The sequence below is a fragment of the Culicoides brevitarsis genome, chromosome 3 (genome assembly GCF_036172545.1).
Source record: "Culicoides brevitarsis isolate CSIRO-B50_1 chromosome 3, AGI_CSIRO_Cbre_v1, whole genome shotgun sequence".
In the NCBI taxonomy this organism is placed as follows: domain Eukaryota; kingdom Metazoa; phylum Arthropoda; class Insecta; order Diptera; family Ceratopogonidae; genus Culicoides; species Culicoides brevitarsis.
In genome coordinates this window covers 15,993,086-16,008,885 of record NC_087087.1, presented here as the reverse complement: position 1 = coordinate 16,008,885, position 15,800 = coordinate 15,993,086, and the positions used below count along the sequence as shown (strand labels likewise).

At 24.6% G+C, this 15,800-nt stretch overlaps 1 protein-coding gene across 1 annotated transcript in view; it reads left to right on the top strand.

Moving 5' to 3' along the window:
* The window catches only part of LOC134834421 (RYamide receptor), a 73,544-nt gene that overhangs the window by 57,112 nt on the left and 632 nt on the right, over positions 1 to 15,800 (top strand). Inside the window, exons 5-7 of the mRNA XM_063849069.1 lie at positions 11,985 to 12,053; positions 14,188 to 14,431; positions 15,011 to 15,099. Coding sequence (XP_063705139.1) covers positions 11,985 to 12,053; positions 14,188 to 14,431; positions 15,011 to 15,099 — 402 coding nt within the window. The remainder of the gene's footprint in view (positions 1 to 11,984; positions 12,054 to 14,187; positions 14,432 to 15,010; positions 15,100 to 15,800) is intronic.

The window sequence follows — 15,800 nt, the reverse complement described above, 5'->3', positions numbered from 1 at the left end:
CTATGCCCATTGTTCAGTTGTTGTTGTTGTTGTTGTAATAGTTTGACATGGCTTTACTCTCGATTTTTTTTGCTCTGATATTTTTTTGTGTCATCGAACGACTTTGTTTGCTCTCATGTAGCATCTGTCGACGAACGTCATGCGAAAATGAACAATTTTTCAAGTTTATTTTAGAGAAAAATTGGAACTGTGTCCGTAGTTACGCTTGTCTGTCCGTTTGTCCGTATGTCGTGTCTTTTTGTCATTTTGCTAATTCAAACTTTTTTTAGTGGAATAATTATTAACTATATGGAAGGCAATTTTTTTAAAGGTCAAATTTGACAGAAAGTATGAATTAGCAGAAGGCGAATTCAATATTTATTTCAAAAAAATTAAACGTTGGAAAAATCAAACGAAAATTTCAATGAGCTCAAAATGCGGTTAAGGTATTCATTTCAACAAATGCTCTTAATTCTCATTTTTTTGTTAAACAAATGAAACGAGATTAACACCGCGCGACTTCTTCTTGTCTTGATGCCTTGACACATGTATAAGACATGTTAAAATTAATTTCGCATCGCTTGTTTATTGATGGATGACTGAATTTTTTTTTTGTTTGTTTGTGTTACGTCGACGTTGTCGGTAAGTGATCTAATTTGAATTGGATTACGTGTGTGAGCTTGCGCATACTTAAGCAATTGAAAGTGACAGGTGTAAGATGCAGATGATGTTGAAAGGTACTTGCTTGGAAGAGGAAATCGATGACAGGATTTGCGTATTTGGCTATTTCCGTTGAACTTTTTTGCTGATTTTGTTGCGAAATTAGACTTGTAATTGGAAAGTGAAGCAATTCAGACCTAATTTGGGGATAATTAAACAATTTTCGAGCAATCACCACGATGTTGAATTTTTAATGAGATGAGTGCAAGGTCATGCTTTCGAAGTCGAGGAATAAAACTTTCAAAAAGTAACATAAAGTTTTACAGTTAAATGGTGGTTTATGACCTTAAGAAGGTAATTTTTATATTTTGTGAGGAAATAATGGTAAGCTGGAGATAAAAAAAAATATTTTACAAATAAATTTCAACAATAATTTTTTTTTTTTGTAATTTTTTTAACACACTCATTATTTAAATTTTTAATACAATTTTATTCAAAAGTTATATTTTTTCTTATTATTATATGTTAAATATTTTTTGTTTTAATTTTTTAAAAGCTTTAAAAAAATATAAAATTAAAATATTAAAAAATTACTTATTAAATAGTGGCATAAAACAATTAAAAAATATATAATCAAAATAAAAAAAAATCTATAAGCCCTTAATTTATAATAATTAAATTTAAAAAAAAGGAAATAATTTTAATAATTAAAAAAAATTAATATTTTTGTGTCGCATAACTTTTTTATACCTATTATATTTTATCAAAACCTAAAAAATTTAAATTTTTCAATTAATTAATAATAATAATTGCAAAAATTAACCAAAAACTAAACTTTTTAATTAAATTATTATATTATAGTAAAAAAATAAGATATTTTTACGTCTAACAAAAATAATAATGTTTAAAAATTCGCCGAATATTGTCTAGTCTTTAAAAGGTAAAGAAATTTAAATTTTCTAACTAAATATTGCTAATTTTTCATAAAAATATTAAAATTTTATTCATTCGTTTCTGGTAAAAGCTCATTAATTAAATGAAAACTTTATATTGCCATTATTAAAAATTCCAAAAAACAAAGTTCATTCATCATTTTTTTTTATCTCAAAAACATCTAACGACATAGTAACATCACAATAATTTACGGTTGTCTGTAAAGTTAGAACACTAAAAATAAATTTTTCACAGACAACAAACAACGAAAAAAGTTTAATAACAATTTGTATGCACAAACTGTTTTGTTTATGAAACTTTGTCCATTTGCTTGCCTGGTCGTTTAATACTCCCCCGAATTTTTACCAAATTATACTTTAATAATGACCATAATTGACATTTGCTTGGAAAAACGAAATTATTTTAGATAGTATAGCAAAATATAATTTCTGAACCGTATCTAAATAGGTGGGTGGATTCAATGGTGTGGCACACATTTTATATCCTTTAATAATGGCGATAATTAACTTTACAACAATAAACCATGAAAATTATGTGTGTGTGTGAGGAAAAACATTCTGTGTGGGTGGTTTTTCACATAAACTAGATGCAAATTTATTTTTAATGCGATTAATTTTTGCATTTAAATGTGGTTGCTATTTTTTGATGTTGCAATTTTTTGTTCAGTTTATAAAAAACGAAGTGCAATAATGTATGTTTTCTTGTGGCATCTTTGTGTAAATTTTTATTTACAATTTTGTAAAAGTTCTTCTAGACAGCTTGCGGTTACGAGAAAAAAAAGTGTAAATATTTACCACATAAATTCCTCAACTTCAAGAAAAAAAAAGTTGTTTCATGTAAATATTTTTACCTTTCATCCTGTTGTAAATTTATTTTTCTAGTAAGATTGCTCTGTGGTCTTAAATGGAGTTTATTTAAGACACTGGGAGATAGTAAATAACTTAAGGAGCTTATAAACTTTTGGCTCTTGGCTTGCTTTTTTTGATTTGAGTCAATGTCAATGCTAAATTTGTCAGTAGTCTTAATCACATCCGATATCAGCATTTTTTCGAAAAATAAATGGCATGAGATTTTTTGATGGTTTTGTATTAGTTAGACCTAAACTGGTCCAAAAAACCTAAATTTAAAATTCTAGAACGAACCTCAGTGTTTCTATGCATTTTTAGTGAGATCGGGTATGTCTGAGAGGTACTTGAATATAACCAAATGCACTAAAAAATATCTAAAATCCATTTGGTTCGTTCCAGAATTTTGATCCAAAAAATTTAAATTTTTTTGGACCTCAGTTTTAGGCCTAACTACTCGTTATGAAGAGTGATATTAAGAGATATACAAAACTATCAAAAAATCTCATACCATTTATTTTTTGAAGAAATGCTGATATCGGGTGATGTGAATGGTTGATTTTGCACCTTTTGTAATTCATTTAAATCAGTCTCATTGTTTAAGATTAAAATAGAGCTGCAGTAATCGACTTACGATCGATTTGTAAATCATGGATTTGTAAAGAATCAGTATTTTCTCTTGCATTTCGACGCCAAATTGATCTTTTATGTTTCCAACCTTCCTATCTTCCAACCTTTGGTACCTCTGATTCTTCCTCAAATCATCGAGACTGTTGAAGAACTTAATAACCTTTTTCATGTTCACTTCTTCTCTGCCAATCTTATTTCTCTGTCAAATTAAAAAGCCGATCTTTTTTACAGTCTTTTTATCACCTTTTCAGATTTTTATTCAAGTTTAGTTCTTTGTCCCAAATGTTCATTAGCTTTTACTCGTTCATTGACTTCATCTTGCATAATCATAAAATCAGTGTACCAGACTAATGAACGTAATATCTTCGCTTTTTATAGTTAATTATTGCTCTTCGTTGATAAGAGTGATATTAAGAGATTAAGAATAATGTTTCCGTTTTATAGGCATAGTGACATTATTTTTAATTTCACCTAAGCTTGTTCTGAGGAACCTGAAGATTTACATCTTAAGGGCAGCCTCGATCCAGATTTTAAGCTTCCCTGAAAAAGATTAACTTTAATTAATTTTTTTTTTTTTTTGAATAAATACTTCAGAGGAAAATTAAAAAAAGACTCTTCGTAAGATTAATTTAGAAGAAAAAAATTTAATCAATTATTCTTGAGATCCAAAAATAATCCTTTTTTGATCCATAAGGCACATTTTAATGAATTCATAAACGGAAGTCAGTCTTCAGAACGTAGAACGAAAAGATAATCTTTGTTAGATTTTCTGAATTGAATTAACTTAGTGAATGAAAAGAAGAAGCTTTTTCACTAAGACTTGAGAAAAAATTACAAAACTGAAAAACAAAAGATACAAAGTTGTTAAAATAATTTTAAAAGTGACGTTTTTGCATAAAAACATTTTACTTACCTTTTATTCCTTTCTTTAATTTTTTTTCGCATCCAGTTATATCACTTCTGTTTCTGTCTTTCTTTCACATCATAACGAAACTTCTTTTTTTCTTGTGCTTCTTTTCTTCTGACTGCTTTCATTTATTTATTTATGTATGTCTCAAAACTTGTTCCTGTCGTCGTCGTCGTTCCGTCGTGATTCCTTACATAACTTTTAATAAAAAGTTTTACGTTTCATTGTCTGCTACTTACTTTGCCGTGTGCGTGTGATCGTTTAACGCCTTTATCTCATGCAAAAGTTTCTTCCTGCGACGCGTCTGATTTATTATTAATTTATCTTTCGTTTCATTTTTGTATTCAATAAATCGGAAGAATGACGACTTTTTATGGGTTTAAGCCTTCTTTCTTTCTTTTTTATTACATATTTGTTTGGTGGTTATCTTTATGGACAAATATAGCGCATATAGCTAAGAAAAAAAGCAAACACAATAGAAAAGAAAATAATATAAAAATATGGAGGAGGAAGAGGAATATCGGATTGCCTGAAACGAAAATTAACAATGACTTCTCATTTTTTCTTTTCTCTCTCTATTGCTCTTGATGCAAAAGTTAGCTTGATGATTTCCAAGACAAATTCGATCAATTTTTTTTTTCAAGTTATGAACAAAATTTATTAAAAGTTTTTAACTTTTTTTTTAATTAAATAATATTTTTAAATAAAAAAATATTAAAAAGTGTGAATTAACAAAAAAGCGATTTTCAAATTTAAAGTTTGAATTAACAAAAAACCGATTTTCAAATTTTTAAGTTTTAATTAATTTAATTTATTTTTTTTCGAAAAAAAAATTAAAAAGAAAATTAATTAAAGTTTAAAAAAAATATTTATTTTTTAATTTCTTGAAAAATATATAAAAAAAATTTTTCCGATGAAATTTTAAAAGTTAAATTTTTTGGGACAAAAAAAAAAAAATTTGCTTATTAATCAAAGATGTTTTTTGTACTTTTATTAAAGAAAAAATTAAAAAAAAAATTAAATTTAAAAAAAATTAAATTAAATAAATTTGCTTAAAATTATTTAAAAAAATTAAAAAAAATAAATTTAAAATTGAAATAAATTGAATTCAATTTTGTTAACAATAAATTTTATTTAACAATAAAATTTAATTTTAATTAGAGAAATTTAATTGGAAATTTTTTAAAATTAAACAATTTTTTTATTTTAATTTTCTATTATTTTAAAAAAGTAAAAAAACTTAATTTGATAAAAAATTTTAAAACCCTTATTTCACACTTTTTAGTACAATTTTTCATAAAATTACCTTTAAAATATTTTTTTCAAACAAAAATTAATTTCTTACCAATTTTCCATGGAACTCATCGCACAAAATAAAATATCATCACGTATTTAAAATGCATATCGATATTTTCCACTATGCCATCCATACCACCACCGACTTTGCCATTTATTACTTCAACTACAGCTGTAATAATAATATGAAATGAAACGAAAAAGAAAGTAATGTCCAATATCGTTTAAACAACAATAAATTCTGGGATGCAAAATTCGAGTTATCAAGCCATGTGTGTGACTTCCATCCATACTGAGCAGCATGCACCATGCACGACTTTTGTCAATTTTGCTGTACCGCGAAAACGAGCGAAAAATAAAAATCGAAACAATCGATTCTACTGTGTTGTGTGTAGTGAAAGTGTTATTCGTGCTGGCCATGCAAAATATTTATATCATCATAAACCTCACTCAGCTTCACTTTTTTTTTCGTTACTGAACAATTCACGACCTTTCACTTGTTTGTAGTACAGAGCTGTACGATGCAATGGCAAAATGAATCTTCCACATTTATTTATTTATTTTTACACAAATAAATACTTTTCGAAACATGTTTTCGTACTTTACCTGAAATGCCAGTTTTCTCGACTGAACGGCGAAATTGAATCGTTTTAAAATGTTATTAAACTTATATCATCTTCATTTCAAGTTTATTTAATTTGGTAATTGATGTAGGAAGTGAACACCGATTTTCTCATGTTTTACAATGTAAAGTGTTGACGTAACGATTTTTTTTTGCTTTTTTTGAGGAAAGGGCTCGCCTTTCTTCGCCGCGTTCAAATTTGCGAAAGTTGCTTAATTATTTGTGTTTAATTAGTTGATTATTGCTTCAGATAAATTGTTGACGCCGCCAACCAACTGCTCATAATGCAAATTAAAATAACAAGAACAGGCTTTAATGAAGTACTTCAGAGATTTTCCATTACAGATTAAGACAATCGTAAATTATCGTCATGTTGTTGGCACCAAAAAACTTTTGAAAAATTATAAATTTTTTTATGAGTAATAACATGGCATTTAATGATCAAACATATCCAGTTATTATTTTTTTTCGGTGCTTTTTATTGAGTTCAGTATTTTTTTTTTTGTTTTAAGTTTTAAGTTTAAAATTTTCGAAAATTTTTTATTCGAAATATGGTTTAGTTTTTTTTTTATTTTTCGAAAATTTATAAGTAAATCTGTTATTTTTTCGAAATATTTCAAAATTTTGATTATTTCGAAAATTATCAAAATTTCGATTATTTTTAAAAATTATCAAAATTTCGATTATTTCGAAAATTCGAGCTCGTTATTTACAAAATGTTCAAACTTTCGAAAAAAATTCTTAAAACTGTTAAAATTTGAAAACCTTTTTATTACATTTTTTGAAAAGTTTTTAATTTTTCAATTATTTAATTTAATTTTTTTCGAACTTTCAACGACCTTTTTAGTTTTAAAAATGTTCACATTTTCCAAAATAATTTTATATTTCATGGTATTTCGAAAAAAAAAATTAATTTTAAATTTATTAAAAACTTTTATTCAAACTTTCGAAGATTTTGCCTTATATTGTTCGAATTTTCGAAAATTTTGCTTTAAAGTTGTTCGAATTTCGAAAATTAGTTTTAAAAATATTTAAAAATTAAAAAAAAATCTTAAATCGTTTAAAATTTGGTAAATAATTGTTAAAATTTTCGAAAGTTATAAAATTTTCGAAATTATGCTTTAAAACTATTCGAACTCGTTATATTTGATAATGCTTTAATTTTCGAAAACTAGTTTAAAATTCTTCAAATTTTCGAAAAACATTTGTTTTTATTCTTCAAAAATTTTTTTAAAATATTTACTCAAACTTTGAGAAACTGAAGCTGCTTGAATTTTCGAAAATTTTGCTTTTAACGTGTTCGAATTTCGAAAAATTTTTGGAATTCGGTGAAAAATTGTTTTTTTAGAATGATAAATATTGGCAATAGGTACAAACTAACTTTTTTTTAAACATTCGATTTTTTTTAATATTTTTAAAAAACAAAGAAACACTTAATTTTTAAAAAGTATTTTTTCATTCCATAAAATAATTTGTTTTTATTTTATGCTGCGATGACAGAGTACTTGTTGTTACCATAGTAGGAAGTTACGATGTTCGCCCGAAATTTACCCATACAACGATGTCATTAAAAAAATTTAAAAAAAATAATGGACATCATTTTTAACCAGAAATAAAATCGTTTCATAAGAAGAAACATAACGTTGTAGCGTAATGTGTATTGTACGTCCTTCTGGTATTTATTTCAACTTTTTTTGTTGCTTTTGTTGTTTTCTTGCGGCGTATCGGAAATACCATCATCTCTTTTTGTTGCTCTAAAGTCTTCACTCCATAAAAGCATTGGATATCGTGTTAATGGACAATTTGTTATAATAATTCAGAAAATTGATTTTTTTTGCCTTGTCTTTTTTTTTTGTTGCGTAACTATTATTGCTGGAAATAAAATTAAACAAAAATCGGATGATGACGTGGAGTTAAAGATGAGGAAAAAAATGTGAAAAAGGGTTTTTTCGGTATTAAATCAAGAAGGAAGCAAAAATTGTAAAATTGGATACCCGAAATTTAGGTAAATTAGGAATCGACTATTATTAATTGTACATTGGGGCAAGAAATTAGAATGTGCTTTGGGGTAAAATTCCAGAATGTGTACTGGGCTAAAATTTGATGTACATTCGAGCAATATTTTAGAATATGCATTGGGATGAAATATACTTGTCCCAATGCATATTCAGAATATTTGCCCCAATGCACATTCAAAAATTTTGCCCCAATACACATTCTGGAATTTCACCCCAAAGCACATTTTGACTTTTTTGTCCGAATTTACTTAGATAAAGTTTAAGAATAAGTTTTAAGTTACAAATCAATCATTTTTTGGCTTTTTCGACCAAATTTCGGGAAAATATAATTTTGAAAATTTTTACACTTTTACTTAATTGAGCTTTAAAGTCATAAAAAAAAGTTTTGATTTAAATTGTACTTTTACTGGTAAAAAAATTTTGAGCTTCTAAAAAAAATAAAAGTCATAAGTTTCAATAAGTTTTGACGTTTAAATTTTGTAGTTCATCCTGTGGTAACCAAATAAAAAAATTTTGATATCAAGTAACGGATTAAAAAAAAAAAATTAAAATTAATAATTAAATTAAAGTTTTTTAAGCTTAATGCTTTTTATTTAATTAAATTTTTAATCTTAATTTTTTAATTAAAATTTTAAATAAAAAAAAAAATTTTTTAAAAATTATAAAATTGAAAAAAAAATTTAAAAAAATTACGAATTAAATAACTGAACTTAAATACTTATTTTAAAAAATTTGAAAAAAAAAATAATTTATTCTTGTTTTCCATAATATTCAAACAAAAATAAACCAAATTCAGCTAAAAATAGCAAAATCTATTAAATCCATAGGAAAATCATTACAAACTCAATTTCAATGCCAAATTGCCTCAACAAGTATCAAATTTACGATAAATTATTATGTAGCGCATACTCATTAAAATGTTCTGAATCTGCCAGCAACAGTTGATAATCGAGATAAAACTAATCAATTTCATGAGACGACCAATTAATTCGATATTGAATCACCACAGAACGATAGAAAGTGATACAAGTTCATTACGCAAGAAAATCCGAACAAATAATTAATAATAATAATAATCAATCGTCAGCGAATTTCGGGCACATGCATGTTTCTAATCAATTTTATGTTTATCGAATGGGTGCGAAAAACAATATAAACCGCATTTGCGGTTTCCGCTCAACTTGTTTACATTTTGCGCGCGTATTTGTGGCACTTTCTTGCGTTTTCCTTTGTTTGGATTCGATCGATTAGCTGTCGTCACCGAGAGAACAAAACGTCATTCGTTAAATATTATCTGCTTCGTTGACGAGAAATCCGATCCGCTTCTAATTGATTTTGATTGTGTGCGTGTTTGTTCCGGGGAAAGAAATTTGTCATCTCGGATTTAATTTGATTTCGTGCAAGGTGCGTACGTGTTTGTGTGCCTTTGATTGGAATGCAACGGAGCAAAAGCAAGTGTGCGGTTATGTGATGGGGTTGTATGACCGAGTTAACAAGACGTTTCAAGTGTTTCAATTCGGTCGACAACAAAGCATGAATGGGTTCAAGGAGATAAAAAAAGAAAATTGTGAAAGACGAGGAATTTGTTGCTCAGACAATAGGTGAATGACAACAATAAATAGTTCTTTCATGGAGAAATAAAATAAAATTTTATGTCATAAAAATGGGGTTGTTTGTCTTTGAAATGAATTTGAACAAAAAAGAACTTTGAAAATTGGAAAAAAAATAAAAATTTTTTGACCAAATTTTTTTTTTATGAGAATTTCATTAAAAAAATTAAAAGATATTTCAAAAAAATCAAATTTCTAAAAAATTTTAAAATTTTTATTAAAATTAATTTTTCAAGTTTAAAAATCTCGGATAAATCTGAAATTTTATTCTCATAAAAATTTTAAAATTAGGCAAGTGCAATTTCAAAAAATGTTTCAGATGTCCACCCACCTGACTTTTTCCGAAAATCCGAGGAGGGAATAATGGAATAAGGGAAATATTTTAACCTTCAAAACATACGAAAAATCATCAAAAATTGGTTGAAATCTATAAATTTTGTTATATTTTGCAATTTTTCAAAGGGTTAGACTAATTTTCACAGAAAAAAATTAAAAAATTTATGATTTGGAATTTGCCAAAAAAATTTTAAATTTCAAAAAAGTCGTTAAAAATTTTTTTAATTTTTTCTTGAAATTTTTTTTTTTCGAAAATTTGTTAAAATTTTAAAACAAAAGATGCAAAATGTCTTCAAAGCACACAATTTAATGTAAAAGCTCTTTAAAAATAGTGTATAAGATGGAAAAATCATCAATATCATTGTTTGAAATTATCATCGGATTACTCCCACCTCCTTACTTTTTGAGGTCCAAAATAATGTGAAACATTTTTTGAAATTGTACTTGCCTTATTTGAAAAATTTTGGAAACCATGGAAAAAAAAATTTAAAGTCAAAAAAATCTTAAGAAAGTAATTTTTAAAAAAATTAAAAAATTTTGAAAGTATTAAAAAATTTTTAAATATTTAAAAACTTTGAAAAATATACTTTTAAATAGGTAATAAAAATAAAAAAGTAAAATATAAAATCCTTTAAGAATACAAAAAAAAATTAATAAAAATAAAATAAAATTAGTGAAAAGCTTAGAAAACTCATAATAATAAACACATTTAAAAAATTTAAAAAAATTAAAATTAATTTAATTAAAAAAAAGTAAGATTGAAAAAAATTTTTTTTTGTAAAAATTTCTTTGAAAGATGAGAACTGGAAAACTTTTGTTTTGGAAAAAAATCTGAAAAACTTTAAAAAAATATATTAATGAATTTTTTTAATATTTTTTATTAAATATATTTTTTTATACAATTTTTAAAAAGTATTAATTTATTAAAATATCTTAAATCTACAAAAAATTTAAATTTTTTTTTTAAATAAATAAAAGAATTTAAAAAAAAAATTTCTAAATTTTTTAAAATAATTTAAAATTTTTTATTGAATTAATTTAATCTCTTTATTTTTTTAGTTTAGAAAAATATTTAAAAAAAATTAAAAATTAATTAATAAATTAAAAAATTATCTTGCAAAAATCGTAAAATAGAGAATAAAATAAAGGAAAACCTTAAATCTTAAATCGAAAAATTTCAAAAAATATTTCAAGTAAAATTAAGAAATTTTTTAGAAAAATTTAAAAATATCTGAAAAACGCTTTAAAGTTAATTTTTAAACATGAAAACTTTTTCACTCACATTCTTTCTTTTATATTCTTCAAAAAGTGTAGATACACTTAATCTTTGCTCGTAACCATCCCAAAATTCCTTTCTCTGAGTTACGAGAGTGCTTGTTACGCTAAAATGGGCTGACAACAAAACAACCAACAACACAAGAAAGGATGATTGTAAGATAATGTTTACTAACCAACCAAGCAACCAAATGGAAACTAGAGACTAGATTTCGACTGTCAACCTACATTGAGACACAATTCCGAAATCAATTTTCCTCACGCAATAACAGCCAACATGACATGTTGAAGAATCAATCAATGAACGAATCAAAAAACAATCGAGCCATAAATCTTTTCATCGTCAGAAATGTCATTGAATCCGTTTTTTTATTGCTTCGAAGCTCGAAGCTCGATGGATCAATGTCAATATTTTCATTTCAAATATTTTTTTTGAGCAAGAGAAATATTCGCAACAGATTTTCCAAAATTGCTTTTTGAACGTAAATCCAGTACAAATAGTGGAAATAAATCACATTTCATTGAACTTTCGGTCCTCCGTAAATTGCTTCAAAAAAACAGATGACTCATGAGAATTTTTTGACAAATCTGCTTAATTTTCTCTCTCTTTGTCTGTAAAAATTGATTTTTTGCATATTTTGTGTGGTAACAGGTGTTTCCTTGAATTTTGCAACTGAACGCACAAAAGGATGAAAAAAATTACAAAATACCAGACGTTCGCACTTTCTTTGTTCAAATCCAATTAAAAAAGGATCAAACTTGTTCGTCCATGGAAATTTCTCAATTCAAAGTCAAGTACAATGCAAACCAATCAATTTCATGTTTTTTTTCTCTTTTTTTTTTAATTTTCAGATGATCAAAATGATGGTAACAGTTGTGATAGTCTTTACAATGTGCTGGGCTCCATTCAATATTCTAGGGGTAAGTAAAGCTCACTGAAGGAGGAATTTCATTGTTTTCGCTTCGTTTTTTTTTTTTGTATTTTCCTTTGATACAGACATAAAAATTTATTCATTCATTTATTCATTGGAACAGTTTTACCTTGCCATAACAACAATTGTGTTGGTGTGGCAGAATTTCATCCGGGCACAATGGTTTCGTCTGCAATTAAAATGAATTCCGATTAAGATTTTGCCTTATCTCTCTTTTGTTGTTCTTTCTTTGCTGTTGATTTAGTATTTGTAATAAAATGGGGAGTTTTATTGTGAAATTTTAAAAATTAAATAAAATAAATTATTGTTTGAAGGAAAAATTAATTAGCAAATATTGAAGATTTTTATTTAAATTTAAATTTATTTTAATTTAATTTTAAATTTGATTTAATGTTTAATTTAAATTAAGAAAATACATTAAATAAAAATTTTTTTGATTTTTTTTAAATAAGTTTTTTTAAGCATGTTTAAAAAAATGTTTTTTTTTGGTTTCAAAAATTTTAAAGGTAAAATAAAAGACAAAATATTTTTTAAAAAATCAGTAAAAAAAGGTAAAATTTAAAAAATTAAATAAAAATTATTGCTTGATGGAAAAATTAATTATCAAATATTGAAGATTTTTATTTAAATTAAAAGAATTAAAAATTATTTTAATTTATTTTTTTATTTGATTTAATCTTTTATTTAAATTAAATAAATAATTTTAGTTATGATTTTTTAAAAACGAAAAAAAATTTTTTTTTTTTCAAAATATTTTTTTTTATTTTTTATTCAACTTTTAAAGTTTAAAAAAATATCAAAAAATATAAAAAAATTATCATTGAAATTTTTTTGAAAAATCACGGTAGCTTGAGAAATTTATTAAGAAAATCAAACTTTCTCGACTTTCAAAAATAAAAGTAAAAAATTTTTATGTTTTATTTTACAATAATTTTTTTTTAATTAATTTGCTATTTAAAAAACTTTTTAAATCCTATAATTTTAAAAAAAATTATTTTTTTTCCTAAAACAAATTATATTATTATGAAAATTTAATTAAGTAAAAATTAAAAAAAAAAAAATAAATAATAAACTTAAATTATTTTTTAAATAAATTTAAAACATGTTAAAAAATTTTTTTTTTGTTAGGCAATAGGCAAAATATAAAAAAAAAAAATAAGTAAAAAAGGATAAAATTAAATAAAATTAAAAAAAATAATTAAAATATCACTTCAAAAAAAATTAAATAATGACTATATTTATAAAAATTTAATTCATTAATTTTTTATTTTTTGACTCTAGTTTTTTTTTCAACAAAAACAGTTTTTAAAATATTATTTAGAAAATTTAGTGAAATTAATAATCTCTGCTATAATTTTAGGAGTTTCTTAATTTTTTGTATTTTTTATTTATTTTTTTTTTATTTTTGTTAATTCTTAAAAGGATCATCGACTTTTAATATTGATTTTTATTCAGATCGACCTATTTTTTTATTTAAAAAAAATAAAATTTGTTTTTTTTTTAATTTGAAATAATTTTTGAAATTTTTAAGATTTTTTTATACTATAATTTTTTAAATTTTTATTTGAAAATTAAAAGTAACTAAAAATAAAAAATTATTTTATTAAATTTATAAAATTAAAATAATTTTGTAAAAAATTCTAGTTAATTTTGACATAAAACTTCTCATTCCTGTAACAAAAAAAAAAAATAAATAAAACTACTGAATGGCTTGTTCGGATGGCTTGATGTGAGAAACCTCACCTGTTCTTGTACTGCATTTTAATTAAAGCATACAATAGCATTATCACAGTTTTTGTTTTCCGCATTCATTTCAATCCGTTAGAGATAAAATTTTTACTTGCAATAAAAATATTGTTGCTCCTAAAATTGTGGTTTGTCCATTTTCTAAACTTTTGTCCAAACACCGACCCGCTTTTAAAGCACAAACGAATAAAATGGGCTGTAAAAGTGCCATCATAATAACTTAATTAAATAAATATTCGTGTCATGCCAGAAGTAGTTAAAAATTTATGATTTGTCTGTTCCGCATGGCTTTCGAGTTGCTTCCGAGAAAAAAAAAGAAGAAGTCACCTCTGGAGAACAATAAAAAAATGGAATTAATTTTTTTTTTATTTTTCCAGATAATTGTAGCGGAGAGTGGGGGCGACAGCGAACTGCTTCCGTACTTTTGGCTCACATTTCATTGGCTCGCCATGTCGCACAGTTGCTACAATCCCATCATTTATTGCTACATGAATGCTCGGTTCCGCAGCGGTTTTATCACAGTTCTGCACACGGTGCCGCTGCTCGGACGATGCGGATGCCTCCAGAGATGCAGTGCCCGACAACGAAGCGGCAGCAATGCAACACACCTCGCACATACCGGTGAGATGCTTGGTCGAGACGATGTTCTTAGACGGAAATCGAGAATACGCATTAGGTGCCTTTAAGCTCTCTTGTCCTGTTTTTTCATAATTTTTCCATTTTTTTCGTCCTTTTTTTCGATATTAGTTTAGAAAACGCACAAAATGCTATTTTCTTGCACCAAAATTTATTTTTTTAAATTTAATTTTATCAAAACCTAAAAAATGTTGCATGACATTTAATAACCCATCAAAAAAATTTATCCATGAACTTTCTTCGAGTGACAATTAAGTAATTTGACCTTTTATGTTTTTTTTTCCTCTCTTTCGACCTCAATCAACTGTCAAGCTAATCTTCAAATCTTCATCAAATCACAAAAAATTAATCATCGTCATTTTTTTTTTATTTTGGTCATAATATTGAAATCTACCGTTTTTTATTTAATATTCAATAATAATCGCCTCGCCCTCAATTTTCGAAAAAAAAAAATGTCTGGAACATTTAAGTATTACCTAAATTTGCTTTTGACTAGATTAGACTGTAGAAAGTTATTTTTTTTTTTTTGGAATTAATTAAAAATATTTTTTTTTATTTTTTTAGGGATCGACGAAGTTTCTCAGATGCACCGGAACAACACATGCACAACGTTTATCAGTACGAAGAGGATCTCAAAGACTTCGAACGCGCAAGTGAGTTTTTTTTTCAATAAAAATTTTATTGTACAATTAATTTCATAAAATATAAGTTTCACCTTTTTGATATCTCTTAAATAAATACAAAGATTTTTTTAATTTTTACATTTAAAAACAATTTAATTTGCAATTTTATTCTATAAAAGAATTTTGACAATTAATTTTAATCTTTTTTAAAAAAATTTAAATAAATTTCATAAAAAATATAAAATTTCTTGGAATATTATTTTAAAATAAATATGACATTTAAAAAAATTGACAGGTTATTTAATTATTTTTTTTAATTTAATTTTTTCCATATTTTATTTTTAAAAATAAAATAGTAAAATATAAAATAAAATTTAGTTTTAAATAAAATTTTCAATTTAATTGTTTTTAATTTAAAAAAAAAACAAAATTTATGATAAAAAATAAATATTATTTAAAATGAAATTATTTTTTGAATTATAAATTTTGATTTACCTTATTTAATAAATTTTCTTAAATATTTTTTTAAGCTAAAAAATTATTTTTCTTTTAAAATTTTTATTTTATTTAAAAAAAAAGCTAAAAAATTCATCAAAATTGATTTTTTGTGGTCTTTTTTATATTTTTTTAAAGGATTTTTACAAAATTTTTTAAAAAATTTTAAATTTTAAGCTTTTTAATTTAATTATTCTTTTTTTTAAATTAATTTTTAAATTTTAAAAATTTTTTAG